General features: G+C 43.4%; 2 protein-coding genes across 5 annotated transcripts in view; one reads left to right on the forward strand and one right to left on the reverse strand.

Moving 5' to 3' along the window:
- Positions 1-4,475: 4,475 nt before the first annotated feature.
- Positions 4,476-9,873, forward strand: LOC121615487 (histamine H3 receptor-like). Its single transcript, XM_041949853.1, has 4 exons — positions 4,476-4,523; positions 5,937-6,114; positions 6,933-7,099; positions 9,121-9,873. The coding sequence occupies exons 2-4, from the start codon at positions 5,976-5,978 to the stop codon at positions 9,871-9,873; spliced, it is 1,059 nt and encodes a 352-aa protein (XP_041805787.1). The 5' UTR covers positions 4,476-4,523; positions 5,937-5,975.
- Positions 9,874-18,496: 8,623 nt separating this feature from the next.
- LOC121614714 (zinc finger protein 521-like) overlaps positions 18,497-26,545 on the reverse strand; it is an 89,816-nt gene continuing 81,767 nt past the window's right edge. For all 4 annotated transcript variants that reach the window (XM_041948731.1, XM_041948732.1, XM_041948730.1 and 1 more), the window contains exon 8: positions 18,497-19,965. In XM_041948731.1, the coding sequence (XP_041804665.1) occupies positions 19,936-19,965 (30 nt within the window). In that variant the 3' untranslated portion in view covers positions 18,497-19,935. The remainder of the gene's footprint in view (positions 19,966-26,545) is intronic.

A 26,545-nucleotide genomic window follows, 5' to 3' on the forward strand; every position in this document is an offset into this window, starting at 1 on the left:
GTCCAACATGTGAAATTCTTACCCAGAATTCTCACTATTAAAAGCTTATTCCAACTTGGATTCCCACATCGGACGTGCCAACCCTGCCCCCTAGAAATTACGCTCATATACAACTAATTTGCATTCATAATTATGTTGTGCTGACAAACATAATCGCTGCCATTATGTTCAGAGACAACGTTTCTTTGAGTGACTGAAACACTACATTTATGTACCTCACTGGAGTTGTCAGGGAACATACATTCAATATCAACATTTTCACATTCATTAAGAATATTTCCTCATCATGTTAGAAAACGTAACTTGGTCAACGTTCCCTGGGGTGACCACATTCTGCCGAGAAAAATCGCCTCGCTCATGCTTTTTCCTAATATCTTAAAGCAAGCCTGGCAAAACTACAAGTGGTAGCACTTAGCGAGTAGGTCTTACCCCAGAAAAAGTGATTTAAAAGTGAATAGTGCCCGTCTGTGGCATCCCCTGACCAGGGGCAAACCATGTTTGCTGGCAAGTCTGCCAGTCCCGTCTAACCAGTTTGCATGTTGACATTCAAACAAAATGTGGGCGGAATCGAGATAATGAAAACGATAATACAAAATGTAGTGCAAAGGCCCGTAGATCAGATAGCTTGTCTGGATACAGATCACATGTCAGTACAAGGTATGAAAGAGGCCACTGATCAGCATTGATGGTTGCTGTTGTGTCCTTAAACGCCATGCACAGCCACACAGTTTGCGATTACTTCGGCTGATGAGGCCTCTAGGCAAGTGGATGCTGGATGGAGCTATGCTGGGAATTAAGTGATGCCATCAAACTTTATGCACTAATAAGCCCACTAAGTTGTCAAGTGAAGTCCAGTCACGCAAAATAAGTGAAGTCAGCTGTGTGGAAGCACCAAGGCTGTATGGAGCCTTTAAAATCGGCTTTATGGTACAGTGCTTTGCACCACTGATGGTGAAGTTGTTTTTAGGAAATAAATGATGCAATTAATTAGTTATCTTCTGTCTTCTCTTTTCAATGTTATAACCCTTTTATATTGAAATGAACCCAGATGCCACATTTATCCTAAACTTTACAATTCTGATTAAAGTAACTTTCACTTCAGATATGACTCATCTCCAGGCATGTGCATTGTTTGTCTAAAAATGCTCTCAAATGCATTGTCTCTTCTTTGAATGAACCCCAGTGGATCATCAGGTTTAGCTATTATTTTCACAGGGGTATTGTCAATAACACTGATTGGTGTTAAAATCCTAACGCATTTATATTCATAGGAGGAATATTATTCTAAAATAATTGCTTTAATACTGCCTGGATACGGCAGCATAGATGTGACACTATTTTGGGATAAATTACTTGTGGTTATTTGTCTGTTCACCTTTAGCAAGGAAATTGGAGTAAACAACTTCATTTTAAAGCATTCTTAATGCATATTTACATAATAATAAGTAAGATTTATTATTAAGCAAGTGGAGGCAGCAAGTCTCACCAAATCGTCTCAGCAGAAACGCAAATAAACCACCAGTGTTGCATGCATCATGGTGGAGGCGAGCATTTAAAAGATAATTTTTGCATAATATTTACATAATATTTCCATTTTATGCATTATATTTGCTGTTCTGTCCCTTTGCAAAAAGGACTGATTGCAAAATACAATTGCTGCAATGACTGCCCTTAATTTTTCTGAGAGCTGAAGCATTCTGTGTATTCTGGTTATTTAACATTTAGGGTTTCCTTGTAATGCTTAGATAATTCTTACAGGAATGATTACTGCACCCTGATGTTTACAATGATGACTTGCTCAATAATTTTGGATATGAGGGCAGTGATACATGGACTAGCCAGAGCTTTTGAAAACCAGATGAAAAATTTAACAAGTCAAAATACTGTCATGAAGAGGCACACCCACAGCATTTCAATGAGCTTCTGTGGATCTGGAGCGCAAGGTAAATGCCAGCACCCTTCATCTCGCAAGCAGCTCTGCCAAACAGACTGTGAGGCTGTGAAGCCATCCAACTATGAGTTCACTTCTCTCATTAATGATTAGCATTTATTATGTAAACTGTGACAGCTCTGATGTGATGTGGATACTGAGACTACCAGGGGGTAGTTCTGTTGTGTTCAAATGGCAATTAGCCCAAACCCAGCCATTGATGCACCCGTGTATGTTCATCGGTTGGAGTATGCTTTTCTCTACAATTTATTTTAGTGTACATTTCCAAATGCCCTCCATAGCAATTAAATGTATATACAACATATGCATTCAGAAGAATCATGCGATCACATTTTGTTGATACTTTCAGTATCGGTGCATTTTTTTAACTGCCTTTTCTCTTTTTCTGACTTTGGCATCAGAGCACGGTTGGTTTCTCAGCATTACGCAGAACTGGATGGAGCCAAGTCGCAGCAAATCTACACAATGAGATTAGGACTCATTGCTCAAGTAATCCAAAAATAATGTTTTTGTTTGTGCTTTTGTTTGCCGAACGTGAGAATATCACTTGTCCATTTCGGTGAATTGCAAAATTCCCAGAGATGGGAACGAGGAGAATGTGAAAATTCAAGACTGTGCCATTTTGGCATAGATGCAGTTCCATCTGTGAGACCGTTTTTGATGTTCCTGATAGACGTGCAGCAGTACATTATGAGAATTTAAGAGGCTTGATGACCCAAATATGAGAACAAAATTTAATCAAATCAAGATTCAAATTAAAGGGCAGCCTGGACTCACATATCTCACAGTGGAAAGTCAGGTCTCACTTCCAAATCTATAAAGAATGCAGTTCCTGGATACTTAAGAGGCTGCTCGGAGGCTAACATCAGTATGCAATGATTGTTAAATAATCAATCTTCAGTCTGTTTTATTGGTTTATTTGCTTGTTTTGTATGTTTTTATCCTATCTCGCCCGACTTCAAGATCTGTTGTTTTACTCTCTCACTCTGACAGATTGAAAAAGGCTTTTAGTGTTTGTTTTTTTTAATCCTCGACAATTTTATTTGAATGTCAGGACAGGCTGTTTGCAGCCTTGTGCCTAGCTTTAATAACTTCAGGTAAATTAGTCTATTTCTAAACCTTAAACTGAATCAGTCATAGATTGTTTGCAAGTCTACACAGACATAAATAGTTTGCAGCAGTTACTGATAAATGTCAACCTCAGACGTGCAGACAATTTGTACTCTTAATTTGTGCGACATACTGCACTATGAATATGGTTTTGGAAGAACTGCTATGAAGCCTCCAGTGTAGTTTAAAGGGAGTATTGAGACATGCACCTCACACGTTATCATTTAATTTTAGCTGTGATTACTGTGGATAGGCACACTGGTACAGTATGATAGCATCAGTTCTCCAGCCCAGCATCCAAACACAAACACTTGAGCGCAGGAGTAATGGAGAGCCACAGCAGGGCACTGTATAATCGGCAACACTAGAGCCTCAGTGCACCCTCTGTGGCACTGCTTTGTTTCTGAGTGCCCTCCATTTTCAGATGAGTTGCTGCTCTTGTACTTCCAAATCCAGCCACAACGCACCTGCCAAATTGATTGCTTCTCTGACACATCTTTCATATGTATGCAGCAGTTTATTTTATGGTGGCAAAGCATGATTGTATATAAATAAATTCACTTTAGGCTGTGGAGATGCTGTTCCCAATATTTTATTGCTCCACTCTGTATGCTGTGAAGAACACCTTTAGCATGACCTTTGGAGTAATGATCTAATATTAATGTTGGGCTGAGACACCTGCATGATCTTTACATTAAATAGGATGTTTACGGTTTGGTCGAGGCACCTCATGATGGCAGACAAGAAGACAACATTTTCTGTGAATGTGCTCTCTGGAGCACAGCTAAAGTGCAGCACTGATGTAAACCTTGCAAATTGTGCATTAGTTTCCATGACGGCATGACGCCGGTTTCCATGACATCTTCGTACCTTTGTTGCACATTTGAATGACTGACATTCGTAAATGTGTATTTTACTATCGCTAGCCTTTTTACAGGCAGCCAGAAAGTAGGCTACCTGACTATTAAGTTTGACCTTTAAGGGACAATTTATGGATATGAGCAGTTATGATTTAGCAGGGTTTGAGATTATTCAAATATCAAAAGTTATTTGTCAGGCATCCCTTTTCTAGTATAAGGAGAGCAGCTAAGCAGCTTTGAAAAAAACACATTTTTAACATCATGTGTTTGATCATTAAAACCCATTTACCACATCATAAAGCCCTCGATCATTGCTCTTTTGTCAAATCTGACACATTACTTCTGAAAATTGCTGCGGAGGATGACCCCACCTGGTTAAAAGAAGCTTCCAAAGCAGGTGCGGTTGTTTCTAAGGAGCTCATTATGAATGACAGTGGTAAGGAGTCTGAGTGGGGCTGCATTTGAACTCCTACTCGTTGTGTCTTTGCCTGTACCGATTCCTGTCCTGCGACTGTGACGTGACTAACTCGGAGAGATACTGGTGCTTCCATTTGTGAGAAAATAACAGTAATTCAAGCTTGGCTCCTTCAGTCACTTCTGCTGTTCTGAGGTGTTTCCAATTTCTCTTGGACCACAGCTGGGGGACTGACAGGATAGCATCAGAGTGAAAATAAGACCTACAGCTTCCTCCACTGTGCGCCAGATGGAGGCTGTATACACACACAAGTAGCTAAAAAGACACAAGAATTACACACACTAGACTTTAAGGAACCATAGGCAAAAATGCTGAATATTTAATGACGACTCCTCATCTCACAAGGCGCGATGATGAAAGCTTTAGTGAGAGACCTTTGTGTGCCTCCCACTCGCTCTTGTTTCGTCCGTCGTGATGTTGCTGGCTTTTTGCATGCCAGTCAGACTGAAGGCACTGGCTGCTGGCAGAGTGGCAGGAAAAGGCAAAAATATGAGATTTTTTTTCAGATGAAATATCTCTCAACCAATATAAATCCTAAAAATGTTGTTGGGTGAGAAAACCTTGACTATCCAAAGTGTCAACTTTGATGAAACAAAATAGATATAGCCCTAAAATAAAAAAAAAAAAGAAGAAGCACAAACTCATTTGCACTTCTAGTTGTTTTGTTGTTTGTTTCCAGCTGCAAGGCAATGCCCCTAATACTTTGTCTAGCGTGGGATGTGGTAAGGGTCATCGCAGTTTGATTGTGCCATGCCTTCGAACTATGTCCACACGCCCACAGCATGCTCATTGGAGGCAGCAACCGAAATTGGTAGGCTGCTTGTGTGGTGGTGTGCTCATGCATCAAAAATGAGCTTTCTATGAATGGATTTCAGCAGGGAAAATGCATGACTGGAGAGTAGATTCCCAGCATGAAAATGAAAAGAGAGAGAAAGAAACAGACTCTTGGACATCAGTCAAATTGTTTAAAAATGCCAAAGACAGTTTGCATTTCAGTATTACGACACTAATCAGGTTTGCTGTGCTTCCATAACCTCTTTGCACTGACAAGTGTGGGGATTTAACAGGGAGGCTATTCGCCCAAGTGAGAGCCAAACTTTTCTGCGGCGTTTCTACTCTATAAAGCTCATTGTGGCATAAAAATCACAGTTAAATCATAATCTGACACTCAACACAATGTGTGACGTCAAAAACTGGTCTTTGATCGCTTGCAGAAGTACTCACATTCAGTTTTACATCTATGCATCGCGGCCAAACGCGTTAATTCATCCGGAGTCCGGACTGCGTTTTGCGAAGGGCGTCGTGCGCTCCCTCGTGGATTTTCCGGGACACTGTGCTCAGTTTGCACAGGAAAGAGCTGTCAGCGGACAGATGGGGGGTGCTGGATGCAGTGTCTTCTCGCCCGGCACCTGTTGCTGCCTTATTATCTCCGGCGCTGGTCTATTGAGGATTTAACGACAGCATCAGGACCATGTCAGAGGAGGAAACCGAGTCGAACTCCAGTCGGTATCATTTTGGCAATGGCTCAACTCGAGTCCAGAGCAGCTTCGTGTTCTCAGGACCCATATTTGTCGTTTTGATGGTGATGATGGTGACTTTGGTTGTTGTGATAGTTTTGGGCAACGCGCTGGTCATTTTGGCCTTTAAAGTGGACAAGAGTTTGAGAAGACAATGCAATTACTACTTCCTGAATTTGGCAATATCAGATTTTCTTGTAGGTAAGTCCAAGATTAGTCTTATATTTTTAAAAAATAGACACTGGAATATCAGTATAAAGTGAAGTTTAAGTCATTTCTGTCATAAAGGCAGTTTCCTGTGCTGTGATATATGTATCCATGTTGATATATGATGAAGTTTTCAAATGCTCCTTTGTGTTCCTGTCAGTCTCCCTGTACTGTAGATGTGTACTACTACAGTAGTTGAGGAGGGCTACATTCTACACCAATTAGTTAGTTAATTATTTTGTCAAATTAGTCGAACTGGTGGGACCAGCGATTAATAATTGGAGCGCTTGACACATTTTAATTTGATTTACGTATTTGTTTTCTGATTTGGTGTGGCATTGCTTGATTTTTGCAATCTTTCTCTGATCTGCTCTTACTCACTCACTCATCACATCATCATCATCATCATCATCATCAGTTTGTCACCTTCCTTCCTTTATAGTCCTGTAAGGTAGCAAAAAAAGAAGATTTTATGGTCACTCTTTATTTCCCTGTTACTTAGCATTTCTAAGCACTTTATAAGCATTTAATAAATGGTTTATAACACATTGTAATGTAGTTATAAGAGATATAGGGGCATGTAAGTGTTCTTTAGTGTGCAGTGTTTTTAACAGCTATAACCTCTCCTATAAAGACATATTTCATCTTATACAACTGAGTGTTACCATGTTTTCATATATTTTCTCTTTATACACCAGCCTTTGTTAATAAATACTTATATCTGCATGCATCATACCACATTATAGTGCATTTATTTGATGCTGATGATAATTGAGGCACCACTGTGAATGCTTGTATGTCTGTTTCTGTAGGGGCGTTCTGCATCCCAGTCTACATCCCCTACATCCTCACGGGCAGGTGGACACTGGGCCGAGGACTGTGCAAGCTGTGGCTGGTCATGGACTACCTGCTTTGCTCCGCGTCCGTCTTCAACATTGTCCTCATCAGCTATGACCGCTTCCTGTCAGTCACCAGAGCAGTGAGTGGAACACCTTGTGCCTCACGTCTGTGATGCACGGGGCCATCAAAGTGATTTTAGGATTGTGACACACAGAACACTCGCCTGCCACATGTGTAAAAGAATCTGACATAAAGTGAAGCTCCTAAAGTGAAATGGTAAAAGTTAAAGAGCCCTTTCCCTCGTAGCCATGCAAATGTTCCCTGCTTGTGGTCTGTGGCTTAATTTCTGACTGGTGAGTCTCCCAGGTCATTGGTAGGGGCAGTACCACCTCATTCTCCCAAATGAGCCCATCTGCAGAGGTTAATCATTCCTGACCCATTCGGGCCCAGTGCCACCCCTAATTATAGCCCTTCCCCATGACGAACATAAAAAAAAGTCACATTTCGACTTTGGGAGAGACTGGGCTTCAGAAAATAGACATAAAACAACACATGACTGTGAAAAATCCATTTTAGATGACCAAACTTAAATGCCTTTCATTTCCACTTCAACAGTTTGAAATAATTTAATCTCCATGCAACTATGTCCCACTGCTTTATATTTCTGAAGTACAACTGTACAGCGGCGGTGATGTCGATTTTCTATTTTCTGCCTGTCTTGGCACGTGTCTCGCAGTTAGCATACATTTCCAAATCTCTGCTGCTGTTCGGCCCATTCAGCCTTTTGCTGGGGCTTGTCTGTGCATTAGCTGACTGACTGTATCCAGTACACTTGTGTGTTAACTCAGAGGTGGGATGAGGCTTGGCATAGCAGACAAAGAGAGCGTTCTGTTTCCTTTCACAAGCAAACACTTAACATCAGAGCAATGAACACAAATAACACCAGAGAGAGAGAGAGCCTCTTCTTTAATTAGCTAGCTTTGATCATAGAGATCCTCCTCTGTGCTATGGTCCTTCCAACCTGGAGAGATCAATCATCACAGAAACAGGCCACCGGCAGCCAAGCAGCCTCTCCCTAAAAGCATTTCTCTCTGAACACTGAAAGACAAAAGATCGTCAACGGCCACAGGACAAAGTTTGTCTTTTAAAAGCCAGGATGGAGTCAGATTAGATGCACGTATTTGGCGGTTAGATGAAATGCCCGAAAAGATCCTGTTCAAGAGTGAGCTAAGGTGAATCCCAGAAGCTCTCAGGAGGAATCTAACAATTTAAGAAGATAATGCAAAATTTCAGATTGGATTTATGAGCACACCTGATTCTTCTCCGCTGAGTGCTGCATCACTACATGAAGAGGGGGCAAGAAGCACGGTATACCAATTAATTTATACAAACACAAGTGGAACCATTTTTCTTCTCCTTTGAAGATGAACTGCGGTTAATTTTTTTTTTTTAATTCGGAGCATGGGCACGTCTCCAGAGCATCTGGATCTCCAGAGCAGCTGGAGAGGGTGTAAAGTACGCTGCCCACTGAACGAGAATGTGGACAGGGGCGTAGGGCATGGCACTAATTGAGAGTGGTCCTGAGAGGTACCTCATGCACTTAACACTCATTCACAAACTTTTCTGCAGCGCACAACGTCAGGATGTTGGAAACAACAGTTCATATGTTCTGCGTCTCCATCGAAATGTTCTGTGATTTCACAAACATGTGATTAGTGTGTGCTTCTGTCAAAATGTGCAAATTATGTGTTATTAGCTTTACACTTGATTATATTGTAAAATTCTCTGTTGCTTGCTTATCAGCAGGTTTGAAGGGCTTCATTCTCTCTGGGTGATTTTTTTTTTTACACATGGTGGTTTGAAGCTGTACCTTCTGGTTGAAAGCTGGCCTCCGTATTCATTGCACCACCACACTGTGATTAGTTCATGGAGCTCAGTGTTGTGTTTAAAAGCGAGGGAATTATTAAACCTCTTCCACCACAGCGGTTAAATGAACATTGCCTAGCTTTTCATGGCTACAGACAGTGTGCTTTAGGAGAATAAATTGTTAGTTTGCCCCCCATTTCTTCAGTAATGGGGAGGATGAAGCAATTGCACATAAAATTGAGCAGCAGTATGACTGAAAGTACATTTTCTGATTTATGCTTATATTTACTGCAGGTAAGTTACCGTGCCAGACAGAGCATGACTCATCAAGCCATAATCAAGATGATTGCTGTCTGGGTGCTAGCCTTTGTCCTGTACGGCCCAGCTATCATATTCTGGGAGCTGGTGGTGGGCAGAAGCCGCGTGCCAAAGGATGAGTGCTTTGCGGAGTTCTATTACTCTTGGTACTTCCTGCTGAGTGCCTCCATGCTGGAGTTTTTCTCTCCTTTCATCTCGGTGGCTTTCTTCAACCTCAGCATTTACCTCAGCATTCGCAGGAGGAGGCGCCACAGCAGGGAGGTCCAGCTCCACCCTCAACTGAACGAACCTACCTCTGCCCAGGGGGAAGGTATCCCACTGTCCCACAACTGGGGGTTTGGGATGAAACTGGCTGTAAGAGGCTCTATCCACTCCCAGACCTCCTCTCCCAGTTTGGGCAAACTCGATCCCTCAACCAGCAGGGCTGCCCAGCCTAGCCGCCTGTCCAGGGATAAGAAAATTGCTAAGTCCCTGGCTATCATAGTGTGTGTGTTTGCCATCTGCTGGGCTCCATATACCCTACTGATGATCATCCGTGCTGCCTGCAGAGGGCGGTGCATCCAGCATCACTGGTACGAGGTCACCTTCTGGCTCCTGTGGCTCAACTCTGCTATTAATCCATTCCTGTACCCACTTTGCCACAGTAGCTTTCGTAGGGCCTTTAGCAAGATTCTCTGTCCAAGGCGGCATACTACTCCCCCATCATCTGTCCTTCGTGCTGGCCAGTGACAGGCGGATACCCGTGGATGGATGGGGATGAATAATGTGCCAAAACTATGGAGGGAAGTATTCATATACACCCATAAAATCCATGGTTTCAGCCGATGAAGCAAAACTGTGCACCACAGTTTGTCATATAGACCATAATTAATTGTTTTCACTTGTGCTTTTCAGTTTTTGGATGTGCAAGGTTGGTACTGTACAACATAATGTGATTTACTGTCAATCAGTTCACTGTGTTTACATTGCGAGCATCTATTGAACATTTATCACAGGCAGGAAAAATAGGTCTCCTATCTAAAAAAATGTCATTGCACCAACAAGATTATTCTAATAAATGAATATAATGGAGGCTTCACCTGCTATAAGAACTGGACGAGTTTACCATTGCTGTGTCGGTTGTTGGGTGGGAGGAAAACAACAGATTAGAGTGAAATAAACACAATGCAGACCATGTAATAATGAGATCTGCCCACTGTGGCTTATGTACTGCATGCATCTTTAGAAAAAGGTCAAGAAATGCGTTTTACCTGACTAATGCCACGTTCTTTGGCACACCCATCGTCCACTTGCTGTGTGTGGGTTATGTGATAGACATGATGTAGAAAATGAAACGTAACTGCTGTAGATTTTTGTGAGTGCCATACAGTCAAAAAGACAATGTGTTGATTTTGCTGTCTTGTACTTTATATTATGCAGCTTGTATCTTGAATTTGAACACATCATATTGTGGATTTATGCTCATAAAAAGACGAGTGTTGCTCTCACTGTGACGTCCTTGCTTCAGCTGAAGTAAAACAGATCACTATCACCCTCTGCTGTTGGAGAGTTTACTACTTTTGATATTAAAGAAACACAGTGATGACAACACAAAGTGCCATTACGGATAAATGTATGTAAAATGTAATGTGCTGCCAGAGCCTGAACATTTTATTTTCTCTCTTTTTGGCGCTCAGGATGTTGTACAATAGATTAGTAATGGATTACAGTCCTCCACATGGAGTACATTTTCTGCATATTTATCATCCCATGTTGAAAAAATAAATGTCTTCTTTATTGTGCTCTTGTACTAAATTGTAGCCAAAAAACAAACAAGTCAACATTTATTTTTTATTTTTGACATTATACATACATTATTAGTGGTCCACTGGTATAATTATTGTAATTATTATTATTGAATTAGTTTCACATACAGTACATACACACAAATATTTGGCTCCATGTAAGAGACAGAACAGAAGAATGTGTTTACGAACAGTGCCAAAATATCTTTTGACTGTGATCACCAGGTGTATGTATACTTGTGTGCCGCTAGATGTCACCATTAACCTTTACAGCTTGCTGTGTGTGCACGGCTTGAGCATTAAGCCTCCATTCATCACGGAGTGAAGTCAGTCTTTGAGATGGGCCGTGGTTTCCATTAACTGTCTTACTTTGTTGTTTGTGTTTGACTTGCTGGTTAAATACATGCTATACTTTTGCAGTAGGACCCTGACTGATACTGTAACAGATGAATGTCGCCTAATAATCAAAGGTCTGTAGGATTGGATGGGGCTCTCGCAGTGAGTCCTTTGACTGTCACATAGTGTCACTTGTAGTTACAACAGTTACAGTCTGTCCTATGCTTTAGCAGATGTTTTATATATAATCCTTAAGTGCTGTTATGCTATATATTTTTGGTAACTGTTTTGTGTTAAATATTAGAGTAGCAGCCTAAATGTCGTCCTCTTGGCTCAGAGGAAGATTATGGTATCATAACTGAAACATAATCACTTTTTGTGTTTATTTTAAGTGAAAGATATTTAGCATTATAAACATGAATAATAAACATGTCTGTTACTGGCTAAGGATCTTAATGCATCCTGTATAATAATTTGATTAAGCTAGATGATGCATTTTAATGGCAACACTGCGCCCTGTAGTCACTGTCTACCTGATGGCTAATTGGGTCAGTGCCATGTACCGAGTGGCTTTTGTTTGATGTGCAGTTGAAATGCTGAGAGTGCAATACCATTTTTGCATTGTTCCCCGGTCTATGTAGGTTTGATTTGATAGATTAAAAGAGTTCTTTCCAGATGTAGACTTATTAGACATGTAATTACGCCATCATGTTGGATAGTGGGGTTACGTTTGCAGGTGCCTGAGTCCCACAGGGGACTTACATTGCTCAAATTGTTGCTGTTGCCTGTGTGCACATCTGGGCCCCTGGTCAGGTGCTGGGAATAAGGGCACAGCTGCAGAGAACAGGCCTGTGCTTCCCCCTCACTCCCTCTCCGCCCATGGCTTGGCTCGGGGGGTGGGGGTGGGGGGGACAGAAGCACACTTCTGACCAGAGGGATGCAGGCACATTTCCCTGGGGGTGACAGAACTGCATTTATCAGCAGAATGGCAAGCCTGGGTTTACTCCCTGTGTATCTAAATGTGACAGCAAGAGCCCTATCACTGCGAGGAGCACTTGCACTGTGTGCAGTTATATTAGGGGGACTACTGCTATTGATTTTGTTGATAGATTGAAATGTCATGGCATGTGTGCCAAACCGATTGGCTAACCGACTGGGGGCTGCATTTGGGGATCATGCCAGGTTAAATTGGGCAGCGCCATGAAAAATACAGAGGAGAGATTTTAATTATGTGCGCATGCAAAGGTGTGTGTACCCTTTTAATCATATTCTAGTGCGTATATGTGTTTATGGGGGATTTGGATGTCTGTGACCCCAAGCAATGTATCTAAAAGCTGTGACCCCAAATGGAGTGCACCTGTGCCCCTGAAGTTTATAGAGCCCCATTAGCAGAGACTCAGACACTGATCAGAGGGGTAAAAAGGGCCTATATAACTTCCCCATGGGAATCTCTGAATAGTTAAACTCTTAGAGGTTCCCCTTTAGCACTTTGTTAGGATGACTTAATGCTGATGTCTTGTTTTCAAACTGGATAACACCTCTGGTGCACACAATAGACAAATGAAAGAGGACAGATGTGGAATGCAGCCACTGTAATGTTTGGCCTAATATAAGCATACCAGTGTGCTTTACAACAATATGCTACACTATTATCTTAAAGTTAAGATGGGCTGTAAGAGTGAACTGGCAGACAAGATTAAACCACTTTAGGCTGCAGATACAGGTCAAAGCTTTGACCTCTCTGAAGTTGGAGTGTCACTTAGTGTACACTCCCCCCCTGTTCACTTTGTCCGCTAACTAAATGTAAACCACAGTTAATATTTCATGGGGGATATACTCAAAAAGAAAAACAGACTGTTTCTGCTTGATTTTTTGCCTTTTCCGCTCTTCCGTTTTTCCCTCTGCCTTTTCCTGCAGTGTACTTCCTGACTAGAGATTAAATAATTCCATTGGAATCCTCTTAGGATGGGTTCCCAGCACTTGGCAATTAAACAATTACATTTAATCAGCATGGGGCGACGCTTCAAGTCACCCTCATTTCAGACGTTGATTAAAAGCAATTCTGCAGTGGTTATTGCTGTCGACTTTCGAAACTGTGGTTCACGTAGGTTTACTGCATCTGTGGGGTCAGGTTGGATAGCAATATGGCAGGTTCAGTGGTGGTCGAGAGCTGTATCTGCCTGTGGCGGGTAAAACAGTAATGACAGAACTCATAGCAGACCTTATATTGTCCCTTAAGTCAGAGCTAGTTAGATTACTTGGAGACATTTTGACCCTACAGCAAAGAAGACTCGACGAACAATGGAGACGAGTGGGACACTAAGTTATGCATGTGGGAGCCAGGATCCTGTTCAAGTGTGTGTGCGTTTGCGCACGTTTTTTTTTTTTTTTTTTTTTTACACTACATATGTGTATCTGTGCCCATACACAGCTATTTCTTTTTGCAGCTACACTGAAGTGCATTTGGCTTGAATGAAATGCACCTTGACATATACAATTTCATCATGCCATGCAATAACATCTCCCTTTGTGATGGCAAACAAGCTGGGAGAGGGCACACGGTGGAGGAGGGCTTTTGTGCGAGCCGTATTTGTCATGTCAGAGTGCTACGTGGCACAGTGCTGGAGTGGACTTTAGTCTTCCCTGTGCAACACAGATGAGTTGCGATGGATACCCAGCCCCCTACCGTGAAACCCAGGTGCCCCTGTTTCATAAGACACCCCACTGGCTCCCCAGCCCTCTTAATTAGCGGCTTCCGTCAGCTGGCACCCGAGCCTTCAAGCACCAGCGACCGGCCTCTGCTGCTGAAGGAATCCAGTTCACTCCAGATCTTCGGCTCTCCTAACAGATGGATACATGGGCGGGCTGAGTAAGAGGCTTCAAGGTTTTCGCAAACCTGTAAATCATCTGTGAACTTCCTGATATCTAGATCAGATGCATGCTGGAAAGGGGGAGAAAATGCTGTTGAATGCCTTCGTCAGTGTGTTTCTTGGTTTTAATAAAGATGGGCAACCGCCGAGAATGGGCCACGAGTTGTAGTCTCAGCTGCAGATACACTGTAACAAGACACTGATGATTTTTATATGAAGAAGTCAAATATAGATAAAAGGTTTCACCAGGACGGGAATGTTGCCTTTTTCCTGCTGCAGTATCATAGCAGAGCTGTAACAATAGTCTCTTCTAATGACATTCCCCTAGTAACTTCTTGCCTCTACGAATCTCAGGGGGGAAGCGCTACAAAAAGTGATAATTACATGAAATATACATAGAGAATAAAGGGAGCATGTTTACATAACCAGGCCCATAAATATCTGACGGAGAAGACATTGTTCTCCGACTCCTTTTAAGCTGATCTCCCAGGGATGCCATTTTAATGACATGATGGTTTAAAGAGATGCTGCTCCATCTCGTTCCATATTTAATTAACTTTTGCTTTTCTGACGCAGAGGAAAAACAGAATAAAGAACGCGTGATAGAGACAAACACACACGATAGCGAGGAGACAATAACAAATAGCTGGGAGAACAGAGAGGGAGGCAGGGGGAACATGAGCTGAGACCTTGTCATGCTTTTGTGAGCTGTTTACAATACAAGAGATGCAAAGGGAGAGGAGGGGCGGTGGAAGAGCGAGAGCTCTTAAAATTTAACAAAAAAAAAGAGCGAGGGATAGAATTAAGTAAAAGGAAAAGAGGGAGAGATGGGAGAGAGAGGGGAAACACTGGGAGAGCGAGGACCTTGTTCTCCCACGGGGCTCCATTATGGAGCATTTTTTAGTTCATCACAAATAAGAGGAAAATAAATGTGAAGCTGACAGGATGTGTTTAACTGACATTCCAGAAAGTAATAAGTAAATAATAAAATAATAAGCCCTCTTTGTGTTCGACTTTGGCCTCCTTCTCTACATTCCTTGCAATGCGTATCAGTGTGGATCTGCCACATGTTCATTAAATAAACACATGGCAGATGTCAGTGAGCAAAGATTATTTCACATCAGTGTTAATATGTACACATACAGACGTTTCTGCTCATTATAAGACGTGGCTGAAGACATGCACTGAATCCTGCAGAAATCTGAGCCGACTCGTCTGCATATTTGGTCACGCGCAGCCACAGCACCGAAACGTTTCAGCTGGTTTCAGCAGCCGCGATGAATTCAAATCATTTAACCAATGAATTCATGTTCTGGCACTTAGATACAAGGGACTCAGCCCAGAATTCGGCGTGCCCTGCCATCTCTCAGGCTGTGTGTTTTCCATTTTTACTGTCAGCTGTATACGGTGTACGCTGCATTATTGATACTTTCTTTCCCTCTTCTCTCCTCTTGTTAGACTCTTCCCTTGTCCTCATATCATCACACTGGCCACACTGGCTGTGGAGCCTGGAGAGTTGCAGTGAATTTGACCCCACCTGGTTTATATTTTATTGCTTGGTGTTTAATACATTTTTGAAAATCCTCCCCCATCCCGTCCACCAAAAAAAAAAAAAAAAAAAAAAAGAAAAGAAAATCCAGAGCCTTGTCTATTTCAAGTGTTTGTCTTGGTGAGGCAGAGGGAGATGACTGGAGGGTGATACTCACCTTCAGTTCTCCCAGTTCAGGAGACAGGGGGGATCATTAGGAGGGGCTGCAGAGGCGGGAAGAGTCTGAATGTGTTTGTTTGTCTGTATGTGTGTTGGCTGGGTGATAGACTGGTGACTCGTCCAGAGTGTACCCTGCCCAATGTGTGCTGGGATAGGCTCAGGTCCCCTGTGACCCTGAACCCTAAGCGGTTTAGAAAATGGATGGAGGGATGAGGGATGTATCTTTCCTTCATAAATCAATCAGGAATGAATGTTAGACATTAAAATACATTTACATCTTTTTGCTAGTGTTGTAGTTTGAAGTGTAGAATGAAGGTGAATAACTTCTGATATTCACAGCTCCAGGCCCCTTTTCTAATTATTACCTGAGAACTTACCCTCCATACATTTGCGGAGGAAACGTCTTTAAAGTAGCTCTTTGGGGAGCACAATTTGAGATATAGCTTTTTCAGCTGTTCTTTAAAACATTATTCTCACTACTGCAGCGTCATTCTAAAGACACACACCCAGGGTGTGTACGAAATCGCACATGACATACACAAAAGACAATAGCAAATGCCCCTGTAGCTCCATCCATAAACACAGTGGCAGCTCTGCAGACTGAGGTTGAGGCCTCCATTTTGCTGACACAGTTCTGAAGTGAAAAGATGGCTCTCTGGATGTGGAGTGCCGGTGTGAGAGATTGGGTTACCCCAGACACTCCCTACGGATCTCCCGGCCAAATGGATCTGGATCTCACGCTTGGGCGCACATATTGAATGCCATAAGAGGTCTCTGAGGTCTCCTTCAGTGGGAGGAATGCGCAGCCTAACAATGTGGAGTTTTCACCAAACTAAATTTTGCACCAAAGAAGAGTTATAGCAAGGACACTGGAACACAAGGGACAAGCGCCAGATGCATACTTACATTTGTGCAGGTTGTTCATACCGGATAAAGTGGCACATTTTCGGCAACATACAGGTTCAGTAGGATCTCATAATTCTTTGATAAAGTCTTAACACAGGCTGTCTCTTTTCCTCCAGAGGACTATGGGTATTAGCCTGTCAAATGAAAAAAACAAAACAAAATGCCATTTCACGTACATCCTGGACAAGAACAATGGCATTCCAGCTACTCCCAAACATCTGGCCCGACTGCCCAGTTCCACTGAGGACCGGCCAGGCTCTTAGCAGCATTGAGTGCCACTTGCATTGAGGCTATGTTCAGGCGACGACACCACAGAGGATCAGCCAGGCTAAGTTATCTCTGAACAAGCCATCCATTCTGCTGCTTTCTGATGGAAGAATACTTGGGGGCTGTGTAATTATATTGCTTTAAATGAACCCCTGAGAACGCCCCTGCCAAAGCGCCCACAAAGTCTCACACTTGGGCGAGTGTCAGGAACACAGCGCTTGTGCATGCACTCATGTGTGTAGCTGCGTGTGTGTGCGTGTGTGTTTTGCTGCTTAGGCTGGCGTTAAAAGGGAGGCCGCAGTGCTTCTGATACGCCTCACAAGTGAATTTAATTAAATCATAAATATGAGCTGGAGGCCGCCACCCAATTTAATGTAATGGATGATGTGGGCCAGTCCATCTCTGGCAAAGCAAAGTTCTGGACCCGTTCAAATGCCCTTGAAGCTTATTAAAAGTGCTTGGCACAGGGAGGATGCTAGCAAAGTTGTTTAATGGATGCCCAGCTTGCATTCAGTATGACAGTTAATGCTGGGCAGTACCATCTCTGACTCGGATGAGGGGTTGTGTCTCCATTGTGTCCATTCCTCATCCGATTCTCTTAATAGCAATGCAATAAAAGCTAAGACATGACAGACAACATGCACATTTGATCAAAATGAGGAAATCCAATAAGACAAGCTTCAGAAACTCTGATTACTCCAGATGTATTTTAAAATACTGTGTGTGGTCATTATCTGTGACAAATGAGCTTGAACATTAGCAGCAAGAGAGATCCCATTAATGTTTTTATGTATGTTCTGCACAGCCTGGATTAAAACTGCATACACAGGAATATCATTGTGCTTCTCTTTGTATTCTTATTCATGTTTGAGCATGCATATAATATACGGTAAAGCATGCAGTATACAATGAAGCACGGTGTCTGCTGTCTATTTCAAGTGAAGCATCAGTTTACAGTCATTTGCTACTCACAGGATAACCTAGTTACAATGCCATGAGCTGCAGCACTGAGCTCTTTCGAAACAAACCTGAAAGCTTCAACAAACGTTACGCCGCTCATGTGTCACCATTGATGAATCATTTGCCGGGACAGACAGATGCTGTTGCAAGGGTTTTGTCCCATTCGGCAAAGGCAGAAGAATCTTTCCCTCGGTCTCCCGGAGCGCTGGAGGCTCCCTAAATAGACCTCGCGCAAGGGTGTGTAGAATGGGACCGCACAGGGTGATGGGTAATGGAGTCATTAATAACACAGACCTCCCTTAAGATGCTCAGATGTTTGTTAGCGAGAGCCACGAGGGAGTGAGGAAAATAGGATGCAGTTTGATACAAGGAAAGAAAGCAGTGTAAGCTTTTGATGATGATGGTGTTTATGCTGTCACAGGTCTTGTCTGATGGGTTAATTGCGTGCACACACACACGCACACACACACACACACAGAGATACACAAGCACTCTAGATAGATAATGAAGGGACAATGAAGCCATGTCCTCATACAGTTTTTTAATATTTCCATCACATGTGCAACACAAAAAAACAAGTTCTGCCAAATACAGAACTCCATATTTGTACAATACATTTTAATAACATCAGAGATAACTGTCCTTTTGCAGCAGGAGATGGTGATTTCCTGTAAACTGTGTATGAACAATTCTCGATCAAAATGTCAAAACATTAAAGTTTTATACAAAAGTGCATCTCAGGTTCAATGAATGCAAAACATTTACATAACAGAATGGTTTAAAGTTTTGTATGATGCCACAGTGGCTTCCAGCTTGAGCACAGAGCAATGGGACACTGCGAAGCAACAAGAGGAGTACTCGGGCACTCTCCAGGAGAGCCAGGGACGGAGTTTAGCAACCCCGAGACGGGCTGAAATCGCGTTCAGCCTTTGTGACCCCAAATCCGAATGGATTGACTCCCCCACCGCGAAAAAAACATGTGGAGATAACAAAACATAAAGGAAAACAAAAATATTCCAGTCATCTCCAGGCTTCAACGAGCAGTAAACATTAACAACAGAAATGTACAGGTTGAGTCAGTGGGCTGGAGATTTCCCCATGCTCTGAGAGCCACATGGGAGCTTCACGCCTCTGTTCACGAGCCAACCAGAGGAACTAGCCTTTTCCAAATCTGTGTCACTGCGTTTGCATATATCAGCATCCTGTCCTGTTTTTCTGTTCTCTTCTGTGTTGTTTTTTTTTCTTTTTTCTCTCCCACCCCCCCACCCCCCCGCCTCTCGTCTGAACTCCAGCGCAGGCAGCGCAGATTAGTCGCACCGCCGTTCTCAGCTGGTCCTCTGGCAGCCATGTTACGACGGACACACAGACAAGATCTCAGCCTATGCTGGTGAATCAAGCTTTTCTAGCCCATAATGATACAGAGTGACATACTGCACAGTAGGAGTGGCGCTGATGAAAACAGTCCTCCTGACAACACTTGCCGGTTCCTACAGCTTCCTACGCTCTCAGCGGCACCCTGTTTCTCCTTTACACAACTGGTTGAGTCCCATCCGGTCTGATTGACAAAGTCATTGATCCCCCCCCTCCCCCTTCTTCTTTTTTGGACAAACATTTTGAACTGTACATTGGCAAATACTGTATAAGATTGCAATATAGCTGTAGTTAAGCAACACATGAAGAATTCTATGTACAAACAAGTTGGCTTTTTCTTTATTTTTGAAATAATGGTTAGTAAAGAACGGAGAGGGTTCTTTTATGTTCTTTCCCCCTCTTTCTTTTATTTTCTTTGCTTTGCTTTTCTTTTTTCTTGCTGCGGCACGGTTCCTTGTGGTGTAACTGAATCGAAAGTTCAGTGCAAGACAGTCAGTGGGAAACTGCACTGACGGTAATTGGCGGTCAGACATTATTCTCCGCGTCATGTGATCCTTGTTCTTGGCCACGGGCGCTGATCTTTGCCATGTTAGCTGCTGTGCTGAGTCAACGTGTGGTTCTGCAAGGACACAAAAAGAAACAGGGGGAAACATTATGATCACATACAACAAATGTATCTTTGATTCTCCATCCTTTTCATTAAAATAACAGTGGAACCTTATTCATCTTCCATACCAAGGACACTAATGTTCTACACCTTGAAATTCATTTTGAATGTTATGATTGACAAGCTCCGTCTTTTGATTATCTTGGCATTTGAACATTGCCATTATCAGGCTGTCATTACCCAGATCCAATTAACTTGCACAGGAGTCAAATCTGTGTGCGGATCAATAGCAGTTGGCTTTGGGATTAAGCATAGTTCAGTGTTGGGCTAACACAAAGGCTCAGGACCACTGACAGATAACAGCCCATTCCACAGAAATCCTGCCTCCCGATCAAAGGCTGTGTCCATGGAAACAAATCCATAACAAGGCACTGACACACCTGATGGAATATCATCCTCAGAGTCTTGCTCTTCCAGTGCCTACATGTATTGAATGTGCTGCAAATGTACAGTGCAGGAAAAAATAAAAGTTGAGAAATACTTTAGGTTCAGGTGAGGCCGCTGATGATTTGATCCTCCGCACCGCTGTGATAATGGCGCACAATTTGCTATGACAGGATAACAAGCTGACAATATCACTCTGTTTTGCTGTATCTTCCCAATTTATGCAGGCACACACACAGACCGTTGAGAGTGGTTGTAGTGGGGCAGCTGTGCCAGGTTCTTTAAAGGGAGTGTGGACCAGGGGGTGTGTAACTGGTGTCCCTGGTGGGCTGAATCCAGGTCATCTTTTGAAGTGACTGCTAATCCCTTTAATGCAAACTACATGCCCCACTTGCTGCGCTCTGTTTAAAACACGGCCTTGGACTCTCTAAACTGGCATGGACTAGACACACCTGTCACAGAGTCATCAGCACGCATGCATGCACAAATACACACACACCCCAGTGCACACACACATTCTGTCGTGCGCACAAGCACAGGCACAGTAGAATTGTGCGCGCGAGGATGTGAAATGACATATTTACTGCTTTGCCAGTTTCAAAAAGTAGAAGGAGACTAAAATGATTGCTGAAACCTCCGTGAGAAGGTTTACCAAAGCAGTCACCTTCAGTCCTGTTGGTCCAGAATCCCTCGGGCAGTGCTAGGAGACGACTATTAGCCCCCCTTGCATTCATTCCTTCCCTCTTTACCCTTTCAGCTGCCTCCATATAAAGCATTTAAACACCTCGACAGCTTTCCTTTCAGCTAGGGCGATTACTTCCCGACAGGTGGGGTAATAAGCTGTTTGACGGGGAGCAGGAGTGTGACCCCTGTAAGGGTTAGCGTGGCTCGCCTGGGCCCTGCTCTCCCTTTTTTAAAGAGGCGGCCCCGGACAGCTCCTCTGCTTCCCTCTCTCCTCTCTTGCTGAAATAAAGCTCCTTTAAGTGAGTCTGGGAGGAGACTCCCCACGGGACGCTCCCTCTCTCTCTCTCTCGCTCGCTCTCGCCCCACCTCACCTCCTCCCCCTCCCCGCACTCCACCAACCCCCTACCCCCCCGGTGAAGACATCCTTGGCGTTGCTGAGGAGGGACAGGAGCACGGCAACCTTATTAATGAATGCGGCCCATTACCCGTCAGCCTGGCTCCTCGGCGACTCCCAGAAGCCCCTGCAGTACGTGACTTCAAATGGCAGGATATTGACACGAGGAGAGCAAAGCGGCTAGGACTGAGTGTGTGTGCCGGTGTGTGTATATGTGTGTGTGTGTGTGTGTGTGTGTGTGTGTGTGGAGGAGAGAGAAACAGAGAGAGAAAATTTGTGCTCAACTGAGTGTGCATGCCTTTGTGTGAGTGTACCAGTGCGTCTAGGTGTGTGTGTGTGTGTGTGTCTGCGGACCCCAAAGGAACGTAGCTCCTTGGATATAATGTAGGGCTCGTAACAGCTATTAGAGGGGAAAATAACCCCTCTGGGGAATGGCTCCCCCCACTGCATGTCCCAGCTCTGTCTGACACACACTGCATTCTACCTTTTCCTTAAACATGCCAGGAGTTTTCTCACTGAGGGCTTTCTCAAGGACGGTGTTAAACGACTTCAGTGGCTGTGGCAGCCATGCAGACTAAAGGGAAATAGAGGAAAAGGGGGGTGGGGGGGTGAGGGGGACGTTAAAAGAAAATGAAACTGATACCTTTATCTCTGTGGATACTGAACTCCGCAGAGTAGCTATAAACTGTTCTGTGTATGAGCGTGCAAGGTGGAAGGGAAGGGAGGGCGGACGGAAATTCACTTTCCAATCTTCATCCTTGTCAAGTTCTTCAAGTACCTCTGCACCAGCGCTCTGTAAGTTAAATACCTGCAGTGCCCAACCACAAATGTCAAATTAGATGTGAAACACATAATTCACATCTTACACAAGAAAATGACCAAAATGTCCACTGCCCCGGCAAGGAGGATGTCACTAATGGTGTCACACCAGAATCACTGCAATTTAGGATTAGATGCCCTCCATTAAGCCTTTTAGCTCTCATCCTGACTCCCTCCTTCAATGCCATCCTATTCCCCCTGAAACTCTGCCATTCCCCTTATCATCCATTTCCTTCCCTTCTATCCAACCCTTAATCTCCTCCTCGATCCTTTCAACCACCTGCTGGCCACACAGGCCTGCTGCAGGGCCCAGTTACCAGCAGTGTTCAGGTAAACCATAGCAGTCAATTCTCCACTAAATTAAATTTTGCTCTGATCAATAATGCGCACCCGCTTCTCCCTTATGAAGACTGGCTGCATTGGCTCGGAGCGAGCCTCTTCCTCCTCTCCTATTCTCTCACCGGCTCTGTGCCACCGTTAAACCACCACTTTCATCTGATTACATCACCCTACTGCAACGCCCTCAGGGGTAGCGGAGGAGGAGGGGAACATCCGGCAGGGGTCTTGTGTACCCATGCAAACAGGTGCAACATGTCTTAGGAATTCAATGCTGCTGCAGAGAGTGAGAGGGTGAGGGAGAAAAAAAGGGGGGAATGATTGGGGAAGAGCAGAGAGTAGGAAAGTGGTAGGAGGCTGGGGAGTTGATTTATTAACTAATCATTCTTTATGTCATTCCCCATTGCTCTGGTCTCCATCGATAGCACCCGGTCTCCAGTGAGGCAACAGAGGTGCATCTCTTACATCAGCTCTGCAAAGGAAGGCCAGTGGACCAGCAGACACGTCCTCTCTTTCATCTGATCTCGCCGTATTAAAGACAATCTCCACATTGTCCAACATCACAGGGACAAGATGTAACGCTTAATCGCAACGCTAACAATGTTTGATGAGCATAATGTTAATACCTGCAGAGCACATGCTACAGCAAGTACACAGAGTCTGCTCTTCTACCTGGTGTTACCCAGCACAAAACCCGGCGTTATCGAGCGGTTACAGAGCTGAGTGAGCAATAAGCCAGAGCCTTTTCAAGACTCTTCGAACTAACAAAGCAGTGTGGGCTTTCCACAAGTGAACTTACGAGCATTTGTCGCATTATGCACTCCTCAAACTCAAAGTGCTGGGCCTTTCATAGCAATTTATCACTAATTACATATCATACATTGCATTAAACTGGCACCAAAATTCATACTGGTGCATGAACCAACACTGAATAAAAACAGAACTGTGTGCATTAATGCTGTTAACTAACACAAAATGCTGTAATTATGTATGTCAGTACGCCAGTCTAATGTAAAGTAATTAAAATAAACAAACCCAAAACGTAATTGATTACTTTCTTAACGTGTACATGTGTATAAAAAGGTATAAAAAGGCAACAGTTAGGCAGGAAGAAGTGTGACTATAGAACTGATTATTACACAGTTATTTACGATGCATCCCTGCATATGATTTAAACATGTGCACAACTTAAAATAAAACATTCTTTGGGGGTCAGTCTCTGGGAATATTGTAATTGCAAAGTCATAACAAAGAAAAAAACTTATGACAGAATGAAATGAAAAACTTATTTTGCAATACTTATTATAATTATTTCGATAATGAAGACATTTGTCTATGTCTGCTGATGCACTAGTTGAAAAGTAAAGCATGAATTTGCTATTGTGAGTCTCGCAAGTGTTACTTACAGTATTACCCATTAAAGACGCTATTTAATTAGAAGAGTTAAGCACATTCATTTTAAACCCTGCGGCTAAAGTGTCTTATTTAGTTTATCTATAATCAAAAATTTGAAGGAACAGTCAAAACTGTAAACATCCCCCTCTAAGCTCTGATTAAAAATCTTATCAGCCGGTGCCGAGTTTCTCTCCTACCCTGCATGGCTGACATACAGAAAGTCTGCAGAGCTGCATCTGGAGCACGGGGAGCGTGCACAAAACCACTGAGACCTGTGCGCACCCGTACTCATCACTCAGGAATTTAATTAACGCATAAGAGAACGTCATCAAACGATCCTAAAACAAAGAACCTGTGGTCTTTCTTCGAGGCTCCAAACTGCAGGGTGACTTAAGGCGATGAAGCCGCCTGGATATTTAAGCTAATTTGGGGTTCGCGTGATGATCGAAAGACGAACAATGGACCTCGATCGATGACGATCCCATTGTGTCTCGGGTGTGGAAATTTTGCCACTGTGTGTTTTCTCGTCGTTCTAAACTGCTGTGGAGAAAGACAAGAGTGCTGCATTCTGCCTTGATGTTTAATGGTGTGTTGAACTCGGTCCAGTATTGACTCAGTCCTCCCTTTGTGCATTCCCTACTGTTGACCAGTCCACTGAGGGAGTAATCCTTTCCTGCTTTGACCTCAGGCCAGGCTTACTGCTGGCTAGTTTAGCCAATGAAGAACACAATCAAATAAATAAATAATACGGCAGTTGGCATTCTCCACAGTCATCACTTATCAGGCCGTGGGGAGGGCTGACCCCAAACACTGTTGTGCCACAACCGGCCTGGTCTCCTTGGTAACAGACTGTCTTGTTTGAAGTGAGGTGCCCGGGGAGTCATGGTCATACAGTAACAGCCCTACGCTGGGGTGGAGTTGACAACAGCAATGGATTTCAATGTCTTCCATGTGTGTCATTCTGTGTCCGGTCATTTTTGCACTGAACGCTTATAAAAATATATAATAAATCCATAACGTTTGAAATGCTTTTATTAGATGTCTAACTACAACAACCAAATGCTTTTGAGGTGTAACCAGAGATGACGGACCACCCTTTTTGTGGGCTGGTGCTTTGTAGCTCCAAATGATACTCATTACCCTGTCTAAGTAGACAAGTGAATGGTACTAGAAACACACTATGCAGTGATCCTGCTGTTTGACTGAGGTAGCAAAACAACTGCACAACTGCTGTGTTATTATGGGGCCTCATTAAGTGAGGAGAGAGTGGGAGACGTGGAGAGGGAGAGAGGGAAAGCAATAGAGAGAGAGAGAGAGGGCCAGCGAGAGGGAGAGAAAAAGAGAGGAGGAAAAAAAACACAGGAGAGCGATACAAACTGTATTCTGAGGTGATAGCAACACACAGATGCCTTTCCAGCCAAAATGAAGACTATGACTAAAGAACCCAATTAAGGGCTTTCTTAGGGGAGCCATCTTGGGAGGGGGATGGGTCTTCCTGGGACATGAGCCCTGGGCTACATCCTCTAATTAGACAGAGCGAGGGGGGAGGATCTCTGCCTGTCACTGGGAGGGAGATGGGGTCCATGGGGTTCCACATGTCAGTCCCAGAAACAAAACACAATTACTCTCACATTTAACCACTTCAGTCAGGGACAGACTTTGACTAGGGATGCTACAGAGCGTCCCACCCCCACCTCCCCCTCTCCTGTGCTGCTAGATATGCCACTTCACAAATGCAGAGATTTTTGAGGACTAAATTTTCTCCCGCGATTCCACGCTTGTATGAGAAGGCGAGAGTCGATCTGCACTCTCATGTTTTCCCACCGAAATGGAGGCGCAAATCAGAAAATTAGCTTTTAATTGACCGGTGTCACTCAACAACTGAAGAGCTAAATGACTTTGCCGTGGCGATGCGTGAATATGAAACTGGAGAGGGAATAATTGTTCTAATGCTGTTTATTCTGGCTGCATTTTGTTGGTGTCAACAGTATAATAGACACTTGAAAATCAAATCACTACTGGCAGTCAATTAAACCTGCGGTGAATTTTCCTGAGAAGCGCTTAAAATGACATTTATCAAAGTTGCTGAAAAAGTCTAAACTAAGAAAAGTAAAGGAGACATGTTTGAGGGAGAGATCCGGTGATGGATTCTAGCACAGTACGCCAAGCATCTCCTCTTTGTTTGGATTTAACTTTCCCCAGTGGTGCAACACAGGAAAAAGAAAAAAAGAACAGCTCAAAGGCTTCTGGGAGTTTTTGTCATGTCTCCCTCCAGACAATGTGTTTGCATGCACATATCAGACCCTGGGAGAGACAGACACAAAGACAAATACATACAGCACGCACACAGATGTATACACACACACACACACACACACACACACACACACACACACACACACACACACATTCACACAACGAGAAAGAGAATATCCTCCCAGGATCATTAGGTCTGTCATGCTGTCTAATTCTGATCCACCTACAAAACTAGAACACCACTATTGTGATACATCACTCGTC

This window comes from Chelmon rostratus, chromosome 12 (assembly GCF_017976325.1).
Source record: "Chelmon rostratus isolate fCheRos1 chromosome 12, fCheRos1.pri, whole genome shotgun sequence".
Lineage (NCBI taxonomy): Eukaryota > Metazoa > Chordata > Actinopteri > Chaetodontiformes > Chaetodontidae > Chelmon > Chelmon rostratus.

What these genes read in the sequence shown, in the direction of transcription:
- LOC121615487 (XM_041949853.1), top strand. Translation starts at nt 5,976, where the DNA reads ATGGTGATGATGGTGACTTTGGTTGTTGTGATAGTTTTGGGCAACGCG. An exon ending in AATATCAGATTTTCTTGTAG is followed by an intron (nt 6,115 to 6,932) that starts GTAAGTCCAAGA and finishes CTGTTTCTGTAG; the next exon opens with GGGCGTTCTGCATCCCAGTC. An exon ending in TCCTGTCAGTCACCAGAGCA is followed by an intron (nt 7,100 to 9,120) that starts GTGAGTGGAACA and finishes TATTTACTGCAG; the next exon opens with GTAAGTTACCGTGCCAGACA.